Raw genomic sequence first — 26878 nt, 5'->3', positions numbered from 1 at the left:
GCAAATACTTGCGCCAAGTCAAATAATTTGGTATGGGATATTACTTAAATAAAGACATCCATATCTAGCTTGGTTTCAGTAATTTCCAAACCAAAAATGGCAAAACAATCTGAACTACAATCAAGAGCACTTTTAAATTCAATATGGTATATTCTCATTTAAAGTTATGTTCTTACTATTAACAGTTCCATAAAGTGTAACTGGAAAGGAGTGGAATGTTTCTCTTCAACTCAATAGCTCAGTACCACCTGCACCTCCAATATTATAATTACATCTTATCAAAGCAAATTTAAAAGAAAAATACGTACAAAATTATTGGAAAATGTTTTTACTGAAATTGAAATGTATACATCTTATTTAAAAACAAAAAGCAAATTTGCTGGTGCCATTAATTAAATCCAAGTGAACCAAACTACTGTACAGCTTTTAAAATTGAGTGACATTTTTCAAAGATTATCCACAAATTTGAAAAACGGTGCTGAGATGACACATCAAGTCAAATGAAGACACCCCAAATACAACCAAAAAATAATTTATAGGCAAGAGCAACTCAAAACAGTTTATGCTCACAAACTATACTCTCCTCCCTCCCCATCAGTGCAGAATAGTCTAGATCATGGGGACTGGGGGGAAGCAAGCACTCATCCAAATGCCTGTAATTTAATGATTTTCTTAGAATAATTAGACTAACTAAGCACTTAGCCCAACGAAAATTAAAAGTGGGAATGAAATTAAAAACAGTATTAGACATGCTGCTTTTCCCCTCTCAAATGTTCACTACATCATTCAAGATTTCAGCTATTCAAAAAAGAAAAGAAAAAAAGAGCAAACCCATACACCACGGTTATGGAACAACCTGCTTTCTGTGTTTTAATCTCCCTCAAATACCTACATTAAAACATAATCCAGAACAGACAAATACATCTATCTATTCCTGGACAGTTGTCTCTGATCTTCAGGTAGCATTTAAGGACATTTTTGCAGTTCATTAAGATGTGCAACTGCTAGTCAAGTATTTGGTTGTATGGAAGAGGCACTGTAACTATGGTCTTTCCACAACAGTCAGAGGAAAAAGAAAGTGTCAGTTCACACCTGGAAGTGAACAAGGGGAACATGGTCTACACACCTAAAGAGAAAACAAGGTTTTACAGTTTTGATTCATGACTTCTTGCTTAATGTTCTAACATTATCCCTTGGTGACAGTGACACTCATTTTTTCTCCATGAGGAAGTCCCAAGTCAGTATTTAATAATGTGGTTCGAAAAACAAAACACTGAACTGCAGCAGTGCTTCATTAAAAAAAAACTAGAAAGACATGATGCATAGGCAGATTTTCGCCAATGAAGCTGTTGCAAAGCAAAAAATTGTACCTCACAGGATTTATTCGAATCCTCCCAAATAGGTACTAATGGTAAGGTGTTCTGCTGCATGCTTAATTTTCATGTGGCTAGGACTCAATAAGAAGTCGAACTCTGACATTTACACTTCTTACATTCACGCTTATACACAATTTATACAGAGGATGCTGTTTTGACAGCTTTACTCTCAAGACCCAAACCTGATTGCTATCATCTTTACTAGTTATCTCCACACAAATTACTATGTGCTCTGCTAACATCAAAAAATAAAATCAGCATAAAGGTACAAGCAAGTAAAAGACAAACTGGCACAGAAAGGTAAATGCCCAGAGTAAGTTTACATTCAAACTGGATACAGTGTAATAAGAAAGCAGTACTGCTTCTAGAAACTGCATCTACTGGCCATAGCTTGCCATATTTTTTCAAAAAAGGGCAAACACCTTTGTTTACTGTTTTTTCCATGCCTGTACATAAGCTGTTGCGGCACTGATACCTCTTATGAGGACATTTGGCTATGGCAGTGATAAGTTCATCTACTAAACAGCTCACTAGAAAGGTCATCTTGTGTTTTCAATATGAAACATTCTATACGGTGAAGTCAGATCCCTGAAGAGACTTGATGTCATTGGTCATTCTTGAGCATGACTTCATTCTATACTGGAATATCAGTCCATCATATGTATGGCAACATCACTTCAAAATTATATGAAAGCCTTCGCCATTTTCAGCTGTAGAAGGGGAGGGGGGAAGGAATAAACAATTCAAAAAGGATATCAGCCAGTAAAAAATATCAATTTCAAAAAATAAAATTCCCATCTTACAGTGCTTACAATATGCATACGAGTATAGCAAGCTGTTTAAAAGTATTTCATAAAAACAGCTTCTATAGGGTTATAAAATTGCATTGCAAAATCGAATGGTTCACAAGACCGTGAGACTACTTCCTTTGTGGCTTCCAAAATGCAACTTTCTCATTTCACTTTACACACATTAGCCATGTTTGCATGTCAGGCTAAGCCACCTTGCAAATAGTGCCACCTTATTGAGCTTACAGTGGTTTGTTCTTCCCCTCCTTTCCCTTTGGTCCTCCAGCTGGTATCCCAATGTCCTTCATGGTAGAATGCATCTTGTCTCCCCACGCTGATCCCAACTTTTCATTCACTGTTGGTTTTTTTTTTAATATAAATAAATTTGGAGCTTCAAAAGTGAGCAATTGGAGGGGAAATCGGTGCAACTGCAACAATGGAGCAGTTAATGCAGGTATGCAAATTTTCCTTCCATTTACTTCCCGGGCATTAAATTCGTGTATATTTCCCAGTCCAAAAATATGTGCAAATATTCCCAACAGTTTTTAAAAAACCTAATAGAGGTGGCAGAATGGGATGGAGCAAATGGGGCGGCTGATGGGTTCCCCACCACAGTCTGGTGAAGCCATGAAGAAACTCAAGCTTTTGCTTCCATTTCAGATTAACTACAATTTACTGTATCATCCAACTGCTAAACTGTGGTTAATCTTAACTATGGTTAGGATAAACCAGCTCCATAAACCATAACTTTAAACTGGCCTGTCCCCAAAGTTAAGATTAACCAAGATTAATGTGTTGGGTTTGAGGAAAATGATAAACCATGGTTAATTAAAGATGGAGACAAAAGCTTCTAAACTCCTTGCAGTGACACTCGGGTAGGGGAGGTTCACCCAATCATTGTAAGCTAAACAAGCCACTGTGGTTTGTTTACCACACGATTTGTATGATCACCCACCTTGCCATCTTGTGTTGGCCAAACCTGGGTGGCATGGCTTGTTTGAGGGGGAAACACCCCTCAAATAATCCATGCCCAATTGTTCAGTTATTTGAGGGTTGTTTCTCTCTCCAACAAGTCATGTTGCCCATGTTTGGACAGCACGACAAGCCATAGCCAGGTGGGTGATTATGCAAATTGCACCCAGCATGTGCCATGGCTTAAACAAGCCACAGTGGCTTGCTTAGCCTGCGATAATTGCGCAAACCAGAACTATGGTTTAATTTTATATCACTGTTGTATGTAATAACAAAAAGGTCAGGCTATGTGATATGGTTAAAAACCTGAAAAATCCTCCCTTAGAAAAACCTCAAACATCTTAGATCACAACGCAACGCTGTGGGTTCATTAGCATACCTTTTATTGTGGTAACTAAGAAGCAGCTCTCATCTTCAAAGTTTTGAACCATCTGGGAAGAAAAATTAAATACCATTTCTTGAAAACAATACGCATAGCAATGTGCCACAGATTCACTCATTAAACAAAATTGTCACAAGGACAGCTGGACTGTCCTACAAGCAGCAACTTGATTGTCTGAGTCTTTCCTTTACCAACTTTCTCTTGCTTTAGTCAAAAGTGCAGTGTTCCCTGATTACAGTGATCTGGTTCGCACATAATGACAACCTACAGTATGGGTGGTCATTGAATCATGGGTTGCCATTCAGTGTGAAAACTGCATTATGGTTTAACTATGTGTTGTTATCCATGAACAACCCAGAGTTTACAATCCACTAACAAACCATGGGTTTTCTACCTTAGTTATTCATGGTTTAGAACCCATAGTTAAGCCATAGTGTTGGGGTTGCATGTAACAATAACCCACGATTAAACAACAATCCATACTCTTTTCTCTCTCTTTTTATTGTGAATATTAACAAAACAAAGTAAATCATGAAAAAGAAAACCAACAACACCAATATATATATATATATATATATATATATATATATATATATATATAAATGAATATGATATTTTTTCCCATCAGGTATACCATTCATTAAAAAAAGGGGGGGAGAGTTATGCAAGGTTTCAAGAAAAGCATACTAATGTATTTATCCACTCGCAAGTCACGCCTATATAACACCTGTTCAAATGTTGATAGTGTTGTTAAGTCCTCAATCCATTGCATTATGGGAGGTGAGAATTTGCCCTTCCAACATGATAGTGTGTCTTTTAGCTGTCAAGGGCTCATACTCAACCCGTACTCTGGGTTGTCATCATGTGTAAACCAGATCTATATCACAATTTCTACTAAACATGGGTGTCTCTTATTTATTTATACATAAAGACCACACTCTATATTTTACATGTGTGGAATATTAACACTAGCAGGGACTGGGGCACTGGTGACTACTAGAAGCACGTCCATGAGACTAGTAACAGCCTTGGACCCTCAGGTCAAAAGATTGGGCTCACTGGCCACTTTGGTCTTGGACGTATTGAAAGGTGTAATTCACATTTCACTTTCAAAAAGTACATATGAACTTGTTTTCCTTAAACACAGACCCAAACAAGTACAATATACAGGTTTTAAAGGTACTCAGAAGTATTCTTAGAAATTTCATGTAAATATTCCATGTATTATTTCTAATGATACCTGCTGTGACCAACAAGGAAGTTCAGCTGACAGTTTTGTATGTGTTTTGTTGTAATTTTAATTGTTTCATGCTACCTTTCCATTGGAAAAGAAAGGCAAGAAATTATTAAATATTGCAGGAAAAACAAACTCTTGTCACACTAAAGCAGCTTAACCTTCCTTGTTCCTGATGTCTATGCCTAATTACACTTCTTTAGGATACGGTGGGTGCAAACCGGCGCTTCAGCTGCGGCCACTTCCCGCTTGTTGGGGCCTTCCCCGATTGCAGAGGCTGTGATGTGGGCAAAGCAGGCCTGTCACAAAGCATCGGTGGGAGATCTAGAGAGAGCTTTGTGATGCCAGCCTCCCACCCCAGCTGAATTCCCCCCCCTCCCTTAAAAGAAGGTTGTACAAATCTGAGCCTCCCTTTTCTTAACATCTGAATTTTTAATTAGAACTAACTCAAAAAAATGGGAATGCATGGATGGAAACAAAATTAAATTTACCTGATCACTGACAAGGATATGGATGCCAGTAGGTCCTTGTCTGTAAACCTGGTTAATTTGATGCAAAGGAATATTGAACACCAAAGCAAGCTTGCGAGTGACTTCTGAGGCAGCCATTTCTTCCAAGTAGATTGCATGATAAACTAAAATGAAGAAGTCTTTAAGTATTCTAGCAATGTTCCTTCAAAATACAGATTTCCCTGGTTTCTTTCTTTTGTTAAAGTTGTTGGAATCTTAATCTCAAAACTTGTATTGACATTTAGCCAAAAAAGAAAAAAAGGCACGTGGACCATCAGAAACAAACTCTTTTGCATTTTAGAACCGTGACTGCCACTGTTTGCAACATGCAACCTGGAGACCTATTTGCTATGTTCCCTCCACTCTAACTCAAGGGCAGGAATCCTAGTCTCCCAACTAGATTGAGCAGAACCTCAAACTTAATGCCAATTGCCTAAAACAGGGGCCAAAATCCTAATCACCCCCATAGCATCCTCAAATTGGAAATGAGCCAAGGTACAATGTATTCCTTCTTAACAATGCTCCAAATAAAATCCAGTTCTGAGCAGTCAGCAGTACTACTTGCTAAATTTCAGATACAAGGCACCTAGATGAGGGGTGGGAAATTTCTTTCAGTTCGAGGGCTCAATTTGATTTCAGAGCAGCTCGGCGGGGAGGGGGGGGGCATTCCAGTGGTGGGGGGCTGAAGGCAAAAGGAGTAAGGCCAAAATACAAAACCTGCCAGCATACTGTACCAAAAAGTTCTTACTGCCAATAGCTAAACCTTAGGAGAGGCCTATCAACCTTTTAGAAGTCGGAAAAAACTGAACAAAAGCCAGGAAAACATCAGTGGGGGAGGGGGAAGGGGGACCCAGGCTTGGGGTTTCAGATCCCTAACCTAGACAGCCACTGAAAGATTCTGTAGTACTGCCATGGTGTGCATCAAGGCTAGAAGAGGATCAGCATGGGTCCTTGGCCTTTGAACATAGCAGCCCCTCGTCCTGAATGTGCGCAGCCTTGTTTCTTGCATGTGTAGTCAATGCTGACATGACCAAAAGATGATAGTGCACAGCAGCAGAGGGCTCGAAAAAGAGGCAAAGTCTGACTGCATTTGAGCTGCAGTTTAGAGAAGATAGAAAACTGCAGGACGCTCCTGCTACTTCTTACTTTCACCAAGCCACAATGTAAGAGTTCTGGGGAGGGAAGCTGTGTTGCCGAGTATTCTTATATCTAGCAAGTGGATCTGTGGATGCCCAGTTAAGTGCTTCTTTAGCAACCATTTTTCCTAGGCTGAACATAACTAGCTCCCACTGCCTATCTTCATATGTTTTGCCTTCAAGGCTGTTCATCATCTTTGATTTCCCAGCATCCTTCAAAAATTGTATGACCAAATTGTGTGGTGGACAGAGTTCTCAATACATGGCATTACTAGAGAAGAGATTCTTCTGAGGTTTGGGCATAGTGTGCTAAAGCAACCAAAAACAGCAGGCTCTGTTTCACATCGGATATTCATATTCAGACTAATATTCTCAAATCTGTCTTGCGTTTTATATTCGTGCCTTCAATTTGTCTTTAGTAAGCTTCAAATTATTTCTGCTAGTTGACATCTTAAGTACCACAATATCATTTTATATTTTTAGATTTTCCATTGAGGTATTGCAATTTCTCCCAGTTTTGTTATCTGAAAATCTGAGAAGTATTCTTTTAAAATAGGGATCCTTTATTAGCTCTTTTGAACAGCATCAGATCAGGGACTCCCTATGGAATCCCACCAAACTTCTTTCCAGCTTAATACAGATTGATATATTGGTGCAAAAACCTGTGGCCAGTAAACCCTCTTTAAACTTTTCTTTAGATGGTTGCTTTGTAGGACCTGATCAAAAGCTGCCCTTAACTCTAGCGTATGTCAATAGCATCGCTCTGGTTTACTAACCCACTTATTTTGATAAAGAAGGCAACTACACAGTTTAGCACAATTTGTTCTTATGATGTCAATGTTGGGCTCTACATTTTTGCTCTACATAAGAGCTTGCAAGTTATGTATGCACTCCAGTACATCCCCATATATTAGGTCAGATAAACAGTCTTTAGATAAACCTATCTGTGCTTCTTCAAATAAATGTTCAAATAGTTCTGATTTTTCTTCACCTGCCCTTTATACTCTCACTTGCACGTTCAAATTATATTTGTTTCATATAAATATCTGAGGAACCTGCAGCCCTCTGGCTTATTGCAAGGCTCCAAGGTGGCTTTAAGTGCATAAATTACATTCCTCCAAAGTAAAGCAATAAAGATTTAATACTAAAAGCAGCTACTGACAAGGCACCTACCAAATATTGCACCGTTCCTGCTCTCTCCACTGCCTGAGTCTTGCTGCCGTTCCAGTTGCACACTTCTTGACTGCTCCTGGCATACATAGATTGTTAGACGTGGCCTAACAGACCTGGAATGTAAAGACAAAAAATAGATAACTCCTGCATAGAATATTGTGGATGGATGTCCATTTTATTTTGTTACTTGAACACTATTCTTTACAAACTACTTAAAATTTGATGCAAACTATCAAAGATTGTTTAGTCTAATGACTAATCTCAGAACCACTGAGATCGTCTGATGCTGGTGAATTAATCTTCAAATTTAAAATTAAAGCAATTAAGACACTGGTGTAGGGTGCAATTTTGTAATACAACTACTGGAGTAGCAGAAGTAACAGCAAGTTAACATAATCTATTATGCCAGCTTAATTCATAGTTAGAAATCTGCAATTGTTAATATTTAGTAGCCATGACCTCAAGAACTTTAGGTTGGTTATAGCTCACCTAAATGAGAAGATTTGTCTCTTGGCAACAAACCCATCCGTCTTCAAGAAATCAGTACTGCCCAACTGCATTGCTACCAGTCTTACAGTCTACCTTTGAGCTCATCAGTGCCTGCATCATATCTGTGGCCTGCCCTGAAGGTGTACAACAAAACATTCTTCTTTTGAGCACAGTACTTCCAACTCCTGCATGAGCTCACACAGGCATATGCCGATCGAAAATCTAAATTAATATCTCCCAAATCCCTCTAATCTAAGACAGACTTTCTTATACAACTGATACAAACAGGGTCGACACCGGGATACTGTTTACCTTGATTTAAGTGCATTGTAAAGCCGAATGCCATCAGCTGGACCACAGATTTGTACCAGATCTTCTCTTGTCAGCTTCAATAAATCAGCACCTACAAAAATATACAGAACAGCATCTAGATTAGAATGCCAACTTGAGCTGTTGGACAACAATGCTGTCATGGACAGATAGATTACACTTTCGGCAACATTTCTGCAGAAATTACTAGGAACTCTTCATAACATAATGGTTTGGCTTTAAGGAATATTCAGCACAACTAAGCTCCTTTGGCTACACACGCAACCTTCCTGACGTTTTAAATATTGATGATGTATAAACAGATTTCATTTTGTATCACAATTTAGAGCATACTTACAAGATGTTTTACCCACACTTCAATAAGACACAGAAAAAATAAAAACAAAAGGCATGTTATGTTCCTGCCTAGCTTTCTACCTATCATAAGAGCTGGTGATGCCACTGTTGCCTAGAATGCTTTCCAATGGATTGCACTGCAGTGCCCCCATCCCCAAAGGTTTTAGCTGAGATGAGGAACATGCACAACCACCTACTTCTATATGGACAGGCTCTACTGGCTTCAGGGAGTTAGCGGAAAAGCTTTTTTTTTCTAGCTTAGGTGTTACATGCCAAGCAGCAGGACCTTCATTTAGTCAGGACTCAAGATCCGCTGCTAGCACTTCCACAACTGATATCAGTAATTCCACTACATCCACACTCTGTACTAGTATTCCCGCACACTAAGGTATACGTAGGATTCCCTCAGGCTAAAGTCAAATGGTGTATCGTATTCACAACGATGTGAATTACGGTGTTTTGTCAACAAATATCAAGATTCCTTATGGCTAGTCTGCCCAGTAAATGTCCAAAATTGGTTTTATCTTAACTATACTTAAGGACTCGAAGTAATTTATTTTCAAATATTCTTTTTAAAAGTTTAAAAAGGTAGGGGGAGAAGAGAGTGATTAAGTAGTTTAGTTTTCCTTTTGGCCTTATCACTTCTACTCCAACTTCTTTACTTTGGTCTTTATTTACGATATAATCTGTGCTGTTTACCTCTTGTCATGCTGCTCCCACTTGGGATATCAGCTGTGCTCTAGGGTACAGACTGAAGCTGCCTTTTCTTGTTTCCTCTCCAGAATTAAAGGAAACTGTGCCAAGGATATGGTTATATCTCTACAGGATAATGACTGGGGTAGCAACAATGACGTTGCTATAACTCATATCATAGGAGAAGTTTTGGCTATTTTCAACATATCCATGTGTTTAGGACATGCTTGATGAATGGCTAGTTATGAAAGGGTGGCAGAAGACCTACTAATAGCATATGGAAGCATATATTCAAGAATCCACTGGTAAAGTAGAGAATGAAAGATCTTTTACTGCAATAGAACACCAAATTCTAATGTTACAGCTAAATGGATTGTACTATATTCAGACAGTTACTATTAACTTGTTCATACATTATGGAGTCAGGTATAAGCAGTGGCATCACCAAGTTTGTACATGACATGAGATTATTCATGAGGGTGAAAACTCAAGCAGAGTTCAAAGAGCTTCAAAAGGATCTTTCTGAGCAGAGCGGACAACAAAATGGCACACTGAAGAAGAAAAAAACTTAACCACTACAAAACTGATGGGGACTGAACAGATAGTGAGAACCTAGGGAAGATCTCAGTATTATGGTCAATAGCTCAATATAAACAGTTTGCAGTGGCAGCAAAAAAGAAAAACCCATATAATGGATTATTAGGAAAGGCACTGAAAATAAGACTTCCAGTGTTGTAATGTTTTATTATAAATCTGTGATGAAAAATTATTCATCGTGTAGGGAAACTAGAGAGACATTTTTCTCCCTCTAGTACAACACTAGAACTCAGGGTTATGCAATGAAACAAGACTACAATATATTTAGGACAGACAGAAGTATTTCACACAATTTATGCAATTCACTGCCAGAGTTGATAAGTGACACAGATATCTTTAAAAGGAGATTAGATAATTTCATGGAAGACAGCTATTCTCCACAACTTTTACCTATGTTTCAGACACAGTTCTCCTTTAAATACCCATTACTAGAATGCAAACAAGAAAGGGCTATTCCATTCACAGCTTGTTTGTAGGTTTCCTAGAAGCATCTGACAGGCTACTGAATTAGATGGACCCTTGGCCTGACCCAGAAGAGTGATTCTTACATTCTTATAATTATACCCATTAAGGGATGTTGTAAAACAGTATCAATGACACTAAAAAGAATTCATAACATAGATTGCAGGTAAAAAGATTAAGTTGCAAAATAGCCTGCTAAATCTATATATCTCAGATACACTTAAACCTTTAAATCAGACATTCCAAAAGATTATCTACTTCTAAAATACAAAATCAAGGTTTAGAATTGTTTGTTTTAGGTACCTGAGAAATTTGAAAATAGCCTTGTATAAGAGGAAAACCTATGTTTAAGCAACCATTGTTGGGTTTCCTGGATTGTGGCTGACGGATGAAGTTGCTGTAGGAGAAAAAAAAAAAGACACCACCATCTCTAGATTTTGTATAATGAGGTTAATACATACATTTTTTCAAGACACTTCAAATGAATATAGCATGAGGATTTCTTGAGAGTAGGAGAAACTGGCACTCACCTCTCCAGACACTTGGGGAATTCCATCTCCTTGGTGATTTGGAGATGACGAATTACTAAACAGGAAAGGATGTGGAAAAGAAGATTACAAGTTGATTTTACAAAATGCAAAATTTAATCCAGTGGGGCATTTTTCAACTACTTCCTATAAGTTTTCCCACAGTAAACATCACTTGAATTTTTTGAAGTTTTAGAAAGAAGTTTTGTACTTTGGTGATAGAGTTGCCATCATGGAAATGGCCTCCAAAGCTTAAGTGCTATTTTAAAATACATTTCCCTATTAGTACTCTCCTTATCCCTTAAGACAGATTGAGCAGCAGTTTGAAGACCAACTTTAAAATACTTCTGAGCAGAAAACACAAGCCTGTACTATGACTGAATATTGTTGTAAGGCTGAATATTGTTGTAAGGCAAAGCTAGATTACCTGCACTGATGGCTGATTTGATTTGAATGTTCATAACCTAGTGCGAAACCCCACAGGTTCCTACGGTTCTCCATGTCTCCCCAAAACATTAGTAAGCCAGGACACCCCACCCCCGCAGGTTAACTTGACTACCCTATTTTTGTCAAGCTGTGCAGAAATCATCATAATTTAATACCAAGAAGAATAATTAAACACACAAAGAAACCACCACTTAAAGTTCCACAGCAAACTTAGTTCTCCCAATGCATCACTGGTAGCAGAATTTTTACAACAGCATTTAACACTAATCTCAATATAAGATTACATGTTAACCCAGAAGAGAAACTTACCTGTCTGGGACACTGTAAGTACTATGTGGAGTAGAGGTAAAAGCTGGAGTTGGAGTAGGGCTACTGTTCACAAATGCTGTAGGTGTATCAGGCCATGGGGAACACTAGAGTAATTAGAAACATTAAACAGCAGTTTTATCATTAAAGTTAAGCACTGCATTGCAAGAATGTAACTCTTATTTTAAAAACATTGAAGTTTCAACCTTCACTTATTTTATCCCATCATCATATATTTGCTAAGCATGCATGCAATTCAAGAGTCACTTAATTGAAAGTTTCTGTATTTGTGTTAGTTGAAGACAGTGATTTGCTGCCTTAAGATATCAACTTAGTAACAACCGAACAGATTTCATTTGTCCAGAAAGTAGTCAAACCTCTAAAATGCCCCATAAAATGACTGCCTTCGGTGAGTAACTACAGAAAATGTAGTACTGAGAAAGCTCAGTATATTTGATAAGAAATCTACAACCAATAATCTAAAAACATGTGTTCAATTAACTGGGATTCTTTCAGTTCTATCATAAAGCAACGTGATTTCCAATTCACTCTTTGAAACCCCCCCAAACTTTTTCAGTTATGTATCTTTTACAGAAAAACGTAATGTAAAGGTAATGGAAGATTTACTGCTTACAATAAATTACTATTTTAAAGGCAAGTAGACCTTGTAGGAAAATACCCAGAAACTATGAGTATATAACAGGTGTTACTGACACAAGAGAACCGGGAAATGGATGTTTGTAAGGAACCATGGATCTCCAGCATGGGTGGTTGGAGGGATGCTAAGTGTAGGACTTTTTCCCTGTCTAAACATGTATGGGATTGCACCCTAAGTTACTCATAACTTTCATTGGGTCTACTCTAAGCATGACTAAGTCTGAATCTAAAGTTAAGAGAAACTATTAAACTATTTTAAGTTTGTAATGTAGAAAGATACTGCCCGGAAAACTGGTGGGTCCTCGTCATACGTTAAATGAATAGGGTTACAGTATGAGTTTTTTTTTTAAAAAAAGCACTCATTCCTACACATCAAGACAGTTTTTGAGGTCTTACAAGCAAAAATGTGAGACTTTATGGGCTTCTGACCCTCATCTCACAACCAGATGTAGCAAAGTGGATTCCAATTCTACTTCACCGCTGGTCAGGGATGAGAGGGAAAACAGCAGCACCACACAGGGAGAACCCATTTCCATGTCGTTTGCTGCTACAATATAGTTTCTTGTTATAGAACCGTTAACTGCAACAGGCACTGCAACCAAAGGCACTGCTTGCTAGCTGTTCTTGCAGGGTGTGTGTGTGTTGTTTTGTTTTTTACAGTTAAAGCTTTTTCTTCCTACACATTTTCTGAGCATTGCATCATTAAACCATGTCTTTTTAAGCTGCACATTTAAGGTAGCTTATGAAATAACTTCAAGATATAATCAGTAGCTTTTAAGCCTACTGAAGTTACACTTGAACACATTGGACTCTATGCAAAGTTTTCTAAGTTGCCACTACTTTCCAGTAGCACTGATTTCCTTGCCAATGTTCTCTATATTTTGTATTACTTTCCCCTCAGATAATTCAATTTTTAACCAAAGGAATCAATTGTTTGTACACACGATCACTAACAGTGCTCCTAACAGTGCAAGCTAGAACTGCCCCTTCAGTAGAGCTCCTACCTATCTTAACAAGGCAAATTTCTAATTCCTGCTATTTCATGACAATTAAATACACATTTGGCTACAACAACCTCCACCTAGAAAACCATCAATGGTAAAAGCTGAGAAAAGGAGGATATGTTAATATCATGTGAAATTTTGACCAGCCTTACAGCATAGCAGGACTTCAAGAACAGTCAGCCTAAGAGAAGGGGAATATTGCCTCTTTCATCACTGGCTCTCTCGGAGATTCAATATGTGAGAAATTTCACTGACCCAAAATTTACTTAGTGGTTGTGTCAGCCATTGCTATGACATTGCCAGAGCCCTAAGGAGCATTATATGCTGGAGTTGGAATGCTGGGATATTGGCACACACTGGGAAGACTAAGACAGGGTTAATAAAAGCTAGAATCTGGACGGAACCATTATTTCTTTACACTAAGTAAGACCTGGCCACATTCCCCTATGCAGGTAGGGGGATGCAAAGGAATCTGCCTGCCAAAAGTACTGTTCTTTGAGCTGCTCATCAATCAGGTTGCTGAATTCCAAGAGACAAAGAGCAAGGAAGGCAAACAGAAGCCACTGTACAGTCCTTCCTGAAGCCACAACTGCCCCAGGAGCATCTATTCAGCTGTCATCTTGGATTTTAACACGTGTATCATATACGTATTTGCCTCTTAAGCATGAAGTGCATTAAAATACTTAACATAGTATTTAAAGTTGTACTCTCTTAGAAAATAATATAAAGAGAGCTCCGGCTATTGGGCGGTATAGAAATGTAATAAATAAATAAATAAATACATAAAATGTGTAAGAGCCTGCCAATTCTGCAGAGGAAAGAACTGCTAGGTATTATGGTCAGGCGCCTGACTTACAGCCAAAACTAATTCTATTCAATCTTGCCAAGATCTAGAAGCATATAAACCACTTGTGGCAGAGAAACCATTTAGGGAAAATGAAGTGCAGTGGTTCAAGCAGGACCAGGGAGTCCCAAATTCAAACCCCCAGCCATGAAACTCACTGGGTGACCGTGGGTCAGTCACTATTTCTTACAATCTACCTCACAGGATTGTTGCGAAGATACTATGGAAGGAGAGAGCTATGTTACACTGCCTCATACTCCTTGGAGGAATAGCAGGAGAGTAATATAAAGACTAAAAAAGAAGATTGGATTTGTTTTTTGACCACAAGACAATATATAGCAGAAATTGTTAACTGGCACCCTATAGGCCAGCAGCAGCTTCCCAACGTAAGCTACCTCACAGACAGACAGCGCTGGCATGCTAAGCTTAAACATTACTCTTCAAGTGGACTTTTCAGCAGCCCAGGCAGATGAGTATGCTTGAACTAAACCTTAGAGGCGCCAGCTTCCATGCTAATGAACTGAGGCCTATTTTATGACATGTACAAGAACCATTAAGTAGGGGACTAATGAAAGCATCTATAGCATTGTTCAGCTGTCATCTTGGATTTTAACAAGTGTATCATATACGTATTTGCCTCTTAAGCAAATACATGATCAGATGAAGTGCATTAAAATACTTAACATAGTATTTAAAGTTGTACTCTTTTAGAAAATAATATAAAGAGAAGAAATGGAAAGGCAGTAATCAGAAAAGCAAAGTATTCTTGCTGCAAATAGTTTGACAAAACACAGGGCCAGGAAAAACATGCAAGTGGAAATAAAGAAAAATACATCTCAACTCAACATTGCGACTTCTTATTCCATTAATTACATATGAGAAAACAGCTTTCCAGAACACAGCTACTCAATACAGCCATTTCATATGTAAATTGAAGCTCTTTATTTTAATAATAGTCACAAGGCCTGCTAACATTTTACTCATGTGTTAGATTTAGGAAGCATTTCTCTCTAAGATACAAACATGAAGTAATTTGTGGGTAAGCAAAAGTTAACAAGATTAAGCCAAGGCAGACAAAGTCTTTGTTTTTTTTATCTTCCGATGATAGAAATTGGTCCTATATCTAACACTGCACAAGATAACTTGCACAATGAAAAGTAAGCAGAAGTCCCTTACACTGCCTCGCTTTGCCAGAGAATCACCGTAGTCTGCTGGCAAAGTCCGCTTGCTGGACTTTTTCTGCTCATGTTCAACTGCATCTTCAATTATAGGCTCAAGCCTCATCTGGACAAACACCAAAGATGTGGATCAATTTCTTTTCATTATACAGTGAGGAAAAAATTTAAAGCCTTTTAAAAACTTCTGCAATCTTTAGAAAGCTACAGAAAACTCACTGGTGTTTAAATAAAAAGAAATGCAAAAGCCCAGTGAGGCTCTGCCCATGAATGTAATAACCTCTAAAATACAACTGTGGGCCCAATCGGGATAAGGAGAAAACAAATCCTAACACTACTGAATGGTTTTTAGACATGTACATGAGATTTCCTTGAGTAATACTAAATAAGGTATCTATTTCTACCAGGTTTTTAGTTTTTTATGAATTACATTTGTGAAATATAAAGCTTACTTTTAGTTATATTTACACCCCTCCCAGCGAGACCCATACTCATTAGTAGTTACATTAAAGTATGTCATGTATACTTTACACCATTGTTCTCTACAAATGAAAACATTTCCGTATTATTACCTCAGTGAGAATTGTAGTGTCATATGAAGGCTGATACTTTTCTTTTTCATGGGCAGTTCGTTTCTCCATCTTTTCTCTGTCTGTTTTCTGTTTTCTGTCTGCCCCTTTGGGCTAAAAATAAAATTATACATGGAAAGCATGTTGAAAATGTTACCACCAAAGTAGCTTCTCTTCTATACCCCTCCCCACAGTTTTTTATTTACATCTCTTACCTTAAAAACTTTGATTTGGCAGCTGGCTGAATGCAGATGATCAGTGTATTCTCCATTTTCTGCCTGTTTAAAAGTATCAACCTGAATCCTGAAAGGAACTCCTTTTTCACCGCCATGTTTACGAGGTGTAAATTCAGTGCTGATACAATGTACCTGAAAAAAACAAACCACAATGTGTTGTTCATTTGTCTCCGTCACAGTTTTATTGGAAAATCTACATCCGTACACTTCTTTCAGAGATTTTTGATTGAGAGACTACTACTGAATTAAAGTATATATCATTGCTACTCGTACATAAAGCACTTTTAACTTGTGGAATTTACTGCTACAAAATGTGACAAATCACTGGGCCAGTGCACACATAATAATAGCCCATAGGTTAAAGAACCCATGGACTGTCGGTAGCATACCAGCCACTTCCACTTTTAATCAACAACCTACAATAGGCCCATTTGTAGTTTGCTGAATGCGATGTGCAAATCCAGAGCGCAGAGTTGTTCAGGACCTGAACCGTCCAGCAGTTAACCCAACAACAAACTATGGGTTAACCGCTGGGTTGTTTAGCCCCTAAACCATCTAATGCTCTGGATTCACACGTAGGTTGTTGCGCATGACAACTCAGGGGATCATAGGCTGCTGATTAAAAGTGAAGTGCGTGTGCGTGTGTGGGAGGCATTGTTCCCGTTCTGTTCAACTCATACACAATATCCCACGGGTTGTTTAAATCATGGACTGCCATTACATACAAACCAGGCCATTACCTTATAATATAGTTTTATTTCTGAGTTGCCTGGAATTCTGTGAATAGCTTAATACAATGATGGGCTAAACATATTACAATTAAGAAGAATATAGGATAGAGTTTCAACTCCATCTAAAACTAAATAAAGCCAAGTTAATAAATAATTTGTTATAATTTCCCAAGACAGCAAATTCTCAAACCTGAATAAAGGCAGATGTGCGTTTCCCAGGATCCCACAGAAATTCAACTGCGTTGAGCTGGCCTGGATTTGTTTTTATATCAATTACTCCAACAGACATAGGAATATCTATGTAAAATAAACACAAGTTTTGGGAAACCAGGCAATAAAAAGCTCCAATTCACACATTTTGAGCTTTATAAAACTAATGCTTACTTAGCATATCTTTATGGCAGCAATAATGAACATACAGTAATTTTAAGCTTTCAAGCCTTTGTTTTTTCTTAAGACAAACTTTGTGTGCAGATCTCAGTCTACTACTTATTATGACTTTGTTATACGAATTTAGAGAATTCCCAATGGCCTCTGTGAAAATCAGAGGGTTCTATATTACTAGAAGCAGATGTTTAAGTTTTAACAATAGAATACACCATAATAGTATCAATGCTCTTATTAACTCATCTCTTCAAATGAAGAGGTTATCCTAATTCATACACTTACCTAAATCAAGTAATCTATCTCCAGGGCGATTCCACTTCCAACCTTCTAGCTGTTGATGCTCAGTGTACTGCAATCGTCTGTCGTGGAACACAACTCTTATGATACTCTAATAGAAACAATAAAGTAATAAACAAATAAAAATAAGAGTAAAAAAAAACCCACATAAAAGTTGCAGAAGTGATCACTGTGTTACAGTAGTATGGCTATGGTATATAGCTGGAAGTGAGACACATTTACCAACTCTGTGCCCACTAAAATTGTCTTACTATCATGTGATTCAACAAATGTGAGGCATACTTGCTTAAGGAGGAGTTACAAGAGTATACGAAGTTTTAAGTCCGGGGTAACACTATCCTTAATTTTAGGTTATGCACATCACCAGGGAAAGTAATATTTTTGTGAGAGTGAGGCTCAGCTTAGAAGAGCCTAGAGAACATCACTTTATACATGGGGAGAGTTCTGGGATTCTTTTGAGCTCCAACAGCATCAAACTACACCAGAAAACAGAAGGTATGCTTGGCTACAAAGAAATGGGCCTGGAGAGAATAAAGCTATGGGTTAGGGTAAAACTAGTGGGGGAAGCCATAAGAAAATGGGTCACTAACTGTGTGAAAGTAGCTGAGTCTTTGCAAGTTTAAAAAACAGAACTTGGTAAAAGAAAATATTGTAATTAAAAGCTTTAATCTGGATTCAGCTTGTTACTCTGAAAATCTAAGTGGTGGAAATATCATACCAGTAAAGTAGCACTAGGTTTTGCTGTAATGAAAATGCCATATTTCAGTTGCAGGCTGAATAAATCAGTTATCAAGGATCTTTAAATGGGATTACCATCAACAGGTTCCTTGTCTGAATGGCAATTTACACAGCAAAATGACCACATTATTCTTTTGGAAAATCACTACATCATTCTATGCATCCCAATATTATTAATATTCATTTAAAGATTTGCTACAGGTTCTCCTTAACTTCTTTTCTGACACCAGCAAGGGAAATAAACAGCTAGACTGGAAACATACTTGTATAGTTCAACTAAAATGAGCTCATGTTCCCTATGACATTAACGCTAGATTATTTTGTCAACTACAGCCCTAACACTGATTTAGAAGTCTCAGGTAACATCATCAGATTGGAGGGCTGGGAGTCATGAGAGCCAGGAGCTTCCTCACTAACTTGCCAGGCAGCCGAGGGTGTTTTTCCTAAAGTGATGAACATTCACAGCTGCTATGACTAGATGAAGCTTTAAATGCTCAGAAATTAATAATTCAATCTCTGTATAAATCTCCCCATCTCCAATAGAAATTTCAGTCCAGCACAACCAGTAGAGAGTGAATGCTATTTGAGCACTGCATAGTGATGGACGGACCTCCCATCAAATGTACTTTATTTATTGCATTTCTATACCGCTCAATAGCCGAAGCTCATTGTATCAGATTGGCTCAGAAAATGTGAGCTGTTTCCTGTTTGGGGGTAAATTATTTCTGAACCAATCTAAATTGGTAAGCATTAAAAAACAAAAACAAATCTCATATCTGACTGCAACTATAGCAAGCTTTATCAGCATCTTTAGTACCAAGCTTAATTGTAGGCAGGTACAAAAGGGTTTTTACCAGTCCATTTATTCACATATAATGTATCATAAAGCATTTGAACAGTGAGCTTTGCAAATTACTTACACAGAATTATTTTCCATCCCTCAGCTGAGTGACAAAATAAAAGGTAATAATGCCATGATTACTTTTGCCTGAAGACTTCACATTCAACTGTTCACATATTTGACTATACATATGAAATACATATAGTTTAAAGTGAATACAGAACTGTCAAGAGCAGAAGCTATGCTGAAGGACCAAGCTCAAACTTCTGCAATGAATGCACTGGATGATCACAGCTCTATTCCTCCCTGCTAGACACAGATAAATACACCCGCACACAAATTCTGTAAATACTGGGATAATACCACCGTAATTGTGGTGTTATTCAGATAATGTAAGTATTTTTTTTTAGTACATAGGGAAAATGCTGTAAGTACTAAACACAGTTAAATTGATACATATTGTCAAGCAAACTTCAAATTGCGCAGCAGCTCCACTAAGTCATGAGCTGCTTCCGACATTACTTTTCACTACTTGGGCCTCATGGTTTCCAGGAGGAAATACTCAAAGTGGAACAGACCACCACCCCATATCTTTGTAATATCCAAGGGGTCTAGTCATGTACAGGATTTTGGCAGACCTGTGCAGAACTTCCTGTCATTACAAAGATGAGTATTATATGAGATGCTTTCTCCAAACTCTCCTAGCTACGTTTTAAGACCCAGAGCAGGAAAATGTTAGTGATGGAAGCAATCCCAATGGTCACTAAAATGAGAATCACAAAGGGACAGGAATCAAGACTGAGCCGCCAACATACCTTCACCAGTTTCCCACTGATCTCTGGCATATCTCCCATTTTTCGATTATCTAACAGCCGGATTTCGTAGGACTGACCTTTCAAAGGGGGAAAAAGATCATTTTATTCATTTTGTGGCCCCACTCTCCCGCCCCCTTTGCCAAATTCCAATCAAGTGTTTTACTTAGATGTATATAATAAGGTGTAATACATGAATAAACAAATTCTAAACTTTTTTTAAAAAAGGGAAAAGCAGAAGGGGAAAAGGAAAAACACTATGTGAAAGCCACCAATAGCTCTTCTAGTACAAAGAGAAAAGAAAATTCTCTAAGCCCTTTTGTAAAGGAAAGGAAGGTGAATAGACTGAAATTGGGAAGCAGCAAGACTATCCTAAGGACTCTGCATGATAAACAGAGTTTTCATCTGCTAACGTAAGATGTCATCACATGATCCCACAACAACATTGCCACCATATCTGAGCTCCTCGCAGCATGCCTAGAATGCAGCTAGTGCCTATATCATACAGAGCCCTAAATACCAATACTGTTTTCTTAAACTCAACCTACACTGTTACAGGTAGCCAATGTAAAATGCAGGCTGGACATAATCATTGCAACTGCACACTGCAAAAGATGGAGACAGAAAATAATGGAAACTTAAATAAGAAGAAATTGCAAGAAAATAAAGAAGTCACCGTGCTGAAAGCATTCAAATAAACGTCTAAACCACTTTCCTACTGCTGTTTCCCATTCAAGCAAAAGAAATAATTACGACAGTCATGTGACAATTCAAATACTTTCATTACATTTAGCATTACATTTAGAACAGTGAACACAGCCTCTGGACTTATTTGTTAAAATACTCAATTAAAGCGAGTATCAGCAGCGCAGTTTTGTGCAATATTTTAAAAGTCTAAGGATATGCACAAGTTCTCATCCTGATACAGCAACATAAACAGGAGATAAGTGTACCTAAAAGAGAAATTACCATGATCCCCATGGACAAAGTTGGAAAATTCCATTTTCTTAATGTGCTTAAGTATTTGGGATCATAGCTAACCACATATGAGTGTTCAAAAAAATAAAATTAAGCATTTTGTCCTAACCTCAGTCACTGCATTCATTTTCCTCCAGTAAAGAGGTCAACTGCTGTGTTGTTCCAACAGCCACCCCTATTGTGATGTTTTGTTCTTTTTAATTGAGAATTTCACAGAATACAGACCAAATTAAAATAAGGTAAAATGCTGCACAACTAAAGAGTCTAAAAGACCTCAACCCTTACCAAAAATATCCAAAAAACATTTAGCATAAAAAACACTATATAGTAATACAGCATTTATGATAAGGTGATAACCTTTTTGTGTTCATTTTTTACGTTTACAGCACTACGTTTTGAGCTGGGAAAAATGTGTAAATAATGTTAGGGGTCTAAAAAGTCAATAAATTAACACTGGAATAATTACAGACCCTAGCTACTATCTCCATATACCCTGTACTATACATTTAATTATTTTTTCTGAATTAAATTGGAGTAATTGTCAAATACGTTTTTTCTTTTACTATTGTGCAGCCATGGTCCCTTTAAACTATATTTTTCTAGCAATACTATTAACCTTGACTACAACTGTTACTTATCTATGTAGAGTTGGAACTTTTAAGTCTGTCTCTTTCCTTATCGAGAAACAAAGAGCATTAGCATGACACCATTCTGTCTGATGTCAGAATTAACCAACTGTTGGTCAACTCCCTTTCAGCACCTAGACAAAAGCCCAGGTTTCCTATTAAATGAAATGTTTGCATTCCATATTCATAACTATCAAGTCTGCTATACATTCAAAGCAATTCCTTATTCTCTCTCTATACACCAGGACACAACACAAGCACACTTATTTTTAATGACCCTTCTCAAGGCAAATATTTTTGAATAATAATGATGATGATTTGTGGTTGTAACAATTATTGACATTCCAAGTTTATTAAAATGTAACCACCGCATGTAACAGAAGACTGTTCACAAGAAAAACGCTAACCTTGATTTAAGTAAGTAAGAGTTTCATCGTGCAATTTGATTGCTGGAGATGTTGCAGCACACATAACGTACTGAAATGGTGGATGTTTTGTGTCATTTTCAGGTGGAAGGCTAGAATCTTCTTGCTTGAAAATGGGAAGTGCCAGAACATCACTGAAATAAGAAAAGGCCACAATGTTAGATCTTAGAAACCATAATTTTGTTCATATTAGCAACAAGGAGGCTACCCACAGACAAGATGTAGTGCTATACCAGCAGGAAGCAAGAGCCCATTACCAAGAAAAATAGCATCCTTGAAGTAGTTTCCTTCTTTCTACTTCTAAATTTATATGGAAAACTGAGCAACATTATTTATCTAAAGCCATTTTTATCCCACCTTTAGAATTATTTTTTCAAAGGCAAATCAAAAAAATAAAACAAAAATAATGAAATATATACAGTATCAAACAAGTTAAATGCACAGCAAGGAGATAAATCCTATAAACTCTGGTGAAGTAAATAAGTTTTCGGAGCCAGTCTAAAAAACTGAAGAAGAGGGAGGGGTGCTGAATTTTCCCAGAGAGAGAATGCCACCACTGAGAAGGCCTTGTGCCTAATACCATGAATGAGCAATGTTAAGTTCATTCTGCAGCGTTCCATAATGCTAAACAAACCCTGAAGTAAAAAAGGGAGGAAGCAAATCATCACGTGAACTGACAATTATGAAGTAGTTGCCAAGGTTATGTAACTACTTGAAACAAGAGTTGACATGTTAGCATTTAACTTTCGATGCTTTACAGTCTTTAGTAATTCAGATTGGAGGTAGTTCTTGTTTCTGGAGAAACAAAAAAGATACAAATTCAGATCCTTGCTTAAATTTAAAGTATATAATGAACCTTACTGATTTTGCTCATAAACATTGCCCTTGTTACATAAAGCTAATACTAAAGAGAAACTGTAGAAAATGTGATTAGGATTCCATTAAACTAAAGGCTTAAGAGCACCAGACACATGGTGAGATGCCATCTGCCTTAAAATCTCTGGAGATTTTCTCATCAGCCTTGCAAATCTTTAGTTTGTGGCTAACCAGTTACTGTTCATCACTGCTCATTAACACATGGCATCAGTTTTCAAAATAAGCAAAAGGCCTTCAATTGAAAACAAGTATATAAAGAACACTACAAGAAGAATCTACAGATTATGCACCAACTTCAGAGGCTGCATTAAACTCCAGATGTAAAATTTCTGGAGATTTTGAAGCCATAAGGAAATTTTGGTCAGGAAATGGGACAGACTGACAATGGAAATGTTGGTGGGAAATACAAATATTATGCAATACTTTATCAAATCTAAATTTATTTCACTGCTTTTACAACTTAAAAATATCATTTATAATTTAGTTAGTATATAAAAGTGAACTATTTGGTATATTCATGTAATTTACAGAACCTGATACGTGTTTACTCAGAAGTGAGACTCACTTTGTTTATTGGAGCTTACTCCCAGGTAAGCATGAACAGGATTGCAGCCTCAAAAGTATAAATGCCTCAAGTTTTGTAGAAGCAAAACTGCTAATATACCCGATAACGGAGAGAGAAACTGCTTTATCCTATGCTGTTTAACCACATGTATCTTACCTCCTCTGAGTAGGAAAAAACAAAAGTTTAAAATATAAAGCACATTTTCTTTTAGTTAATGCAGGCAGCAATTCACAAGCAACAGAAGCATGTATGCTCCTCTCATGGAGGTAACAGCACCCTCTAGATACAGAGAAGTATCTTGGAATTATGTATTGTAGCCTATCATTCTAACGTTGAAGACAAGAAAATCTTCATATTGCATATTTTGAGTTAGTAGAAGCTTGTCTTAAAAAGCACTTTAAGAGAAAATATTTCATATGAATTTCAGTGTTTCCCAAATTTCCAATTGACATTTAAAACAGAAAAACGTCAGGAGGGGATTTCCCCCTCGTATTTTTCATCCTCCACCCTGTTTTCCATGCAGATCTTCACATCTCTACACTGGAATCAAACTTATAAGATTTAAAAACTTTCAAGAAGGAAGTGTAAACGGCAGCAGAAGTGCAACCCTCATAAAATACCTTTTAAGTTATTAAGAATTCAGTATTGAAGTCTTACTGAAACAGCTTAGCCCATATCAAATAGCTGGGAACAACACGGTGTCCTCAAGAGAGTTTACACAAAGCTACTTTGATTCACATGAACAAAAAGTAAACACACCATTGATCTAGTATAGAGAAAGCTTCAGCCTTTCGGGGTGTAAGCTAACCTTGTGATCCACACATCCAAATGAAACTGAAGGCACTGCCTACTCTTGAGAAAATCTTAACTTGGAACAAAGCTGAGTTACCTAAAATGTCACCTTCCCACTATGCACCATCTGTGGTTATAAGAACGTTCTAGCAGGTTACCCTGAAGTACCAACACATGGGGACAGATTTAGTCACAAGCTCTTCTGCATGATATCTGAACATTCCTTGATGTGACAAGTTTTCAGAGTTCAAAATTATAAAGTTCTGAACTTCATTTAGCTTAACCTCCTTCCATCTCAACACTGCATTCTAAACATACATATCCTTTCTGCTCCTTGAAATTGTACAAAAGAATACCAAAACATTTAATTGACTTTAATAAATCAAAAATAATATATAGATTCACATAATATGATTGCTGAAATTATGCTCATGGATGAAACTCACATAGAACTTTTTCACTAGAAAGTGTGAATGACTTAATCTGCTCTATGACTGCCTCATCAGAAACGGTCAAATTCCTAGAAAGTGGTGTTTCACGGGCTAGTGTCTAAAATATGTAGCATGTAATATGGTTTTAAGAAAATACATGAGCTGAACAATGTGTTCCAGGAACCATTAATGTGCTCACCAGCAGTGAGCATTTTTAAATTTGGAAGTGTTTCACTCCAATCCAAGGTGAGACAAGGCAGGGACTTATCCCTGACCATGCTGAGTCAGCTCAACATAAGCAGTAGGATTCCAGCCCACCCTGAATTGAAGAAGGGCAATGGTGGTGGTGGGGAGGTTGAAATGTGTCAATGGCAAATTGAGAATATAAGGAAATCACAGTAGACTACCTCTCATGCCCAGTTAAGAAAGCAAAGCAGGGACTTTGACTCTTCTCAACCACCTGCACTCTCTCCCCCATCCCATCAACAGCCAAAAACAAAACTAAAGAAAAACATTACTACATGACATCTATTTTAAATGTGCCTTATTTCAGAGCATCAAGGCACTGTGGCTAGAGTTACTTACTCTTTATGTCCACAACATACCCAGAACAAGCTCACACAAAAACACACTCTAAGTTCCTTCATGTATTCACAATGCATGCAGATCTTAACAGCTCAATATCCACTAGAAACATGAGGAAACACAACCCATTGTAATTATGTTATGCGTGTAAAAGACAAAACACATATTTAAAAAATGCCTAAGCTATTTTTAAGAGACCTTAGTTAGAGAACGAAGTTCTTTCCCTTATTCTAAAGAGAAGAAAAACCGAGCATCCAAAACCAATCCTCTCAAAGGTTATACCCACCAAATAGCATTATGCACTTCTGAGTCTGGGCTTTAATGCAAAACTGCAATGTGGGCAGCACCCTCTAAGAAAGGGTGGTACAATGTGAGGTATGGGGCTTCTTCCACCAACAGCACACCCTTTCCACTACTTAAAACTGTGTTATCTGAGCATGGGCTGCGATTCCTTCCGTCTTTTACAGAAACAGGCAAGGGATCAATGTGGCTTGGGAGTTTAGTATGCGCCCGTTAAGGCGCACCTGCGTAGACATACCCGAAGTTGCCCTTCTGACCACTAGACACCATTGGTTCCGCAGATGTATCTGCTGCCATTTCGCTCGTCTTTGAAAGCGGGGTCAGGCGACCCTAACTGGGGCAGGATCGTGGAGAGATGAGCAATGCAAGGCTAAGATTAAAGTCTATCTGGCATAGGCGAAGAACCACCAGCGCCCTCCCTACGTGGCCTAGCTCCTTTTCCCGAGGATATGGCCAGACGAAACCGAGCATATGGCCAGAACCAGCAGCACCCTCCCATGTCTCTCCCTCCCGAGAGGCCTCGGCACCCACCTCATGCTATAGGCCCCGGCGCCCAGCTCTTGCCCGATGCCGGAGAGGCTGGCATCGAAGTCGTGCGCCAGTCCGGAGTCGATCACTTCGTCCATCTTCAGCACCCACGCCATCTTCCAGCAGCAGCCCCAGAGGGAAGGGATGAGGAAGACCGGCAGCAGCGGGGAGGGAGGGGAGGAAGGGGGGGAAGGAGTCGCTGCCTCTCCTCCTCCTCCCCGCTCCGGCGGTGAGACCACCGAGTCTGGCCGGCTGGGAAGGGAGGAGGAGGATTCAACGGACACCCGGGAGGGGAGGGGAGGGGAGAGAGGCGGAGGAGGAGGAAGGGGGCGCCTCAGCCTCGGGGGAGCCCTTTTCCCTCGGAGAAAGCGGGGCTCGCCGGAAGCAACACCAACACGGCAGGAGCCGCCCTCAGCCACATCCTGCGCTTCCCACGACGGCCAGCCGCCGCCGCCGCCCCGCCACCACACTGGGCTCCCGCTGCCTCCTCAGCAGCCGCCTCTCAGGCCCAGCCCGGAGGCGCCGTCGACCAACCGCATCGGCGCCGCCCTCTGCTGCAGCAGCGCGGGGAGCCGCCCGCCGCAACAGCTGCCGCCGCGCTTCGCGAGCCCCAACGGCTTCTCCAGCAGTCGGAGCTGTTCCGGCGTCTCCGCCTCCTTCCTGGTGCGCGGCGACGGCGAGGGCAACAGCGGAGCCTGCACTAACATGGCGGCCGCATCCTCCT

At 38.7% G+C, this 26878-nt stretch overlaps 1 protein-coding gene across 4 annotated transcripts; it reads right to left on the bottom strand.

The window, feature by feature from the left end:
• Positions 1-312: 312 nt before the first annotated feature.
• On the bottom strand, positions 313-26878 carry UBP1 (upstream binding protein 1). Of its 4 annotated transcripts, XM_063130243.1 has the most exons (16): positions 26158-26878; positions 22060-22211; positions 20052-20128; positions 17643-17748; positions 17164-17270; positions 16222-16374; positions 16010-16120; positions 15439-15546; positions 11761-11864; positions 11008-11062; positions 10781-10874; positions 8372-8462; positions 7571-7683; positions 5244-5386; positions 3516-3567; positions 313-2086 (listed from the first exon to the last, which is right to left on the bottom strand). In XM_063130243.1, exons 1-16 carry the CDS (start codon positions 26268-26270, stop codon positions 2049-2051), a joined length of 1617 nt encoding a protein of 538 aa, XP_062986313.1. In that variant the 5' UTR covers positions 26271-26878; the 3' UTR covers positions 313-2048. The 4 variants fall into 4 exon arrangements, with proteins under 4 accessions (XP_062986313.1, XP_062986322.1, XP_062986330.1 ...); XM_063130252.1 differs by lacking the exon at positions 15439-15546; XM_063130260.1 differs by lacking the exon at positions 26158-26878 and having other exon boundaries at positions 22131-22206.

Source organism: Elgaria multicarinata, chromosome 1 (assembly GCF_023053635.1).
Source record: "Elgaria multicarinata webbii isolate HBS135686 ecotype San Diego chromosome 1, rElgMul1.1.pri, whole genome shotgun sequence".
In the NCBI taxonomy this organism is placed as follows: domain Eukaryota; kingdom Metazoa; phylum Chordata; class Lepidosauria; order Squamata; family Anguidae; genus Elgaria; species Elgaria multicarinata.
The sequence above is the reverse complement of the archived record's forward strand: the minus strand, read 5'-3'. Positions and strand labels throughout refer to the sequence as shown.

Bases quoted from the DNA above. Each gene is read 5' to 3' on its own strand.
- UBP1 (XM_063130243.1), bottom strand. From the start codon at position 26,270: ATGGCGTGGGTGCTGAAGATGGACGAAGTGATCGACTCCGGACTGGCG. The intron at 11,865-15,438 runs GTAAGGGACTTC...TAATTACTCTAG, and splicing joins CTCTGGCAAAGCGAGGCAGT to TGTTCCCCATGGCCTGATAC. The intron at 10,875-11,007 runs GTGAGTGCCAGT...TTTCTCCTACAG, and splicing joins TTCCCCAAGTGTCTGGAGAG to CAACTTCATCCGTCAGCCAC.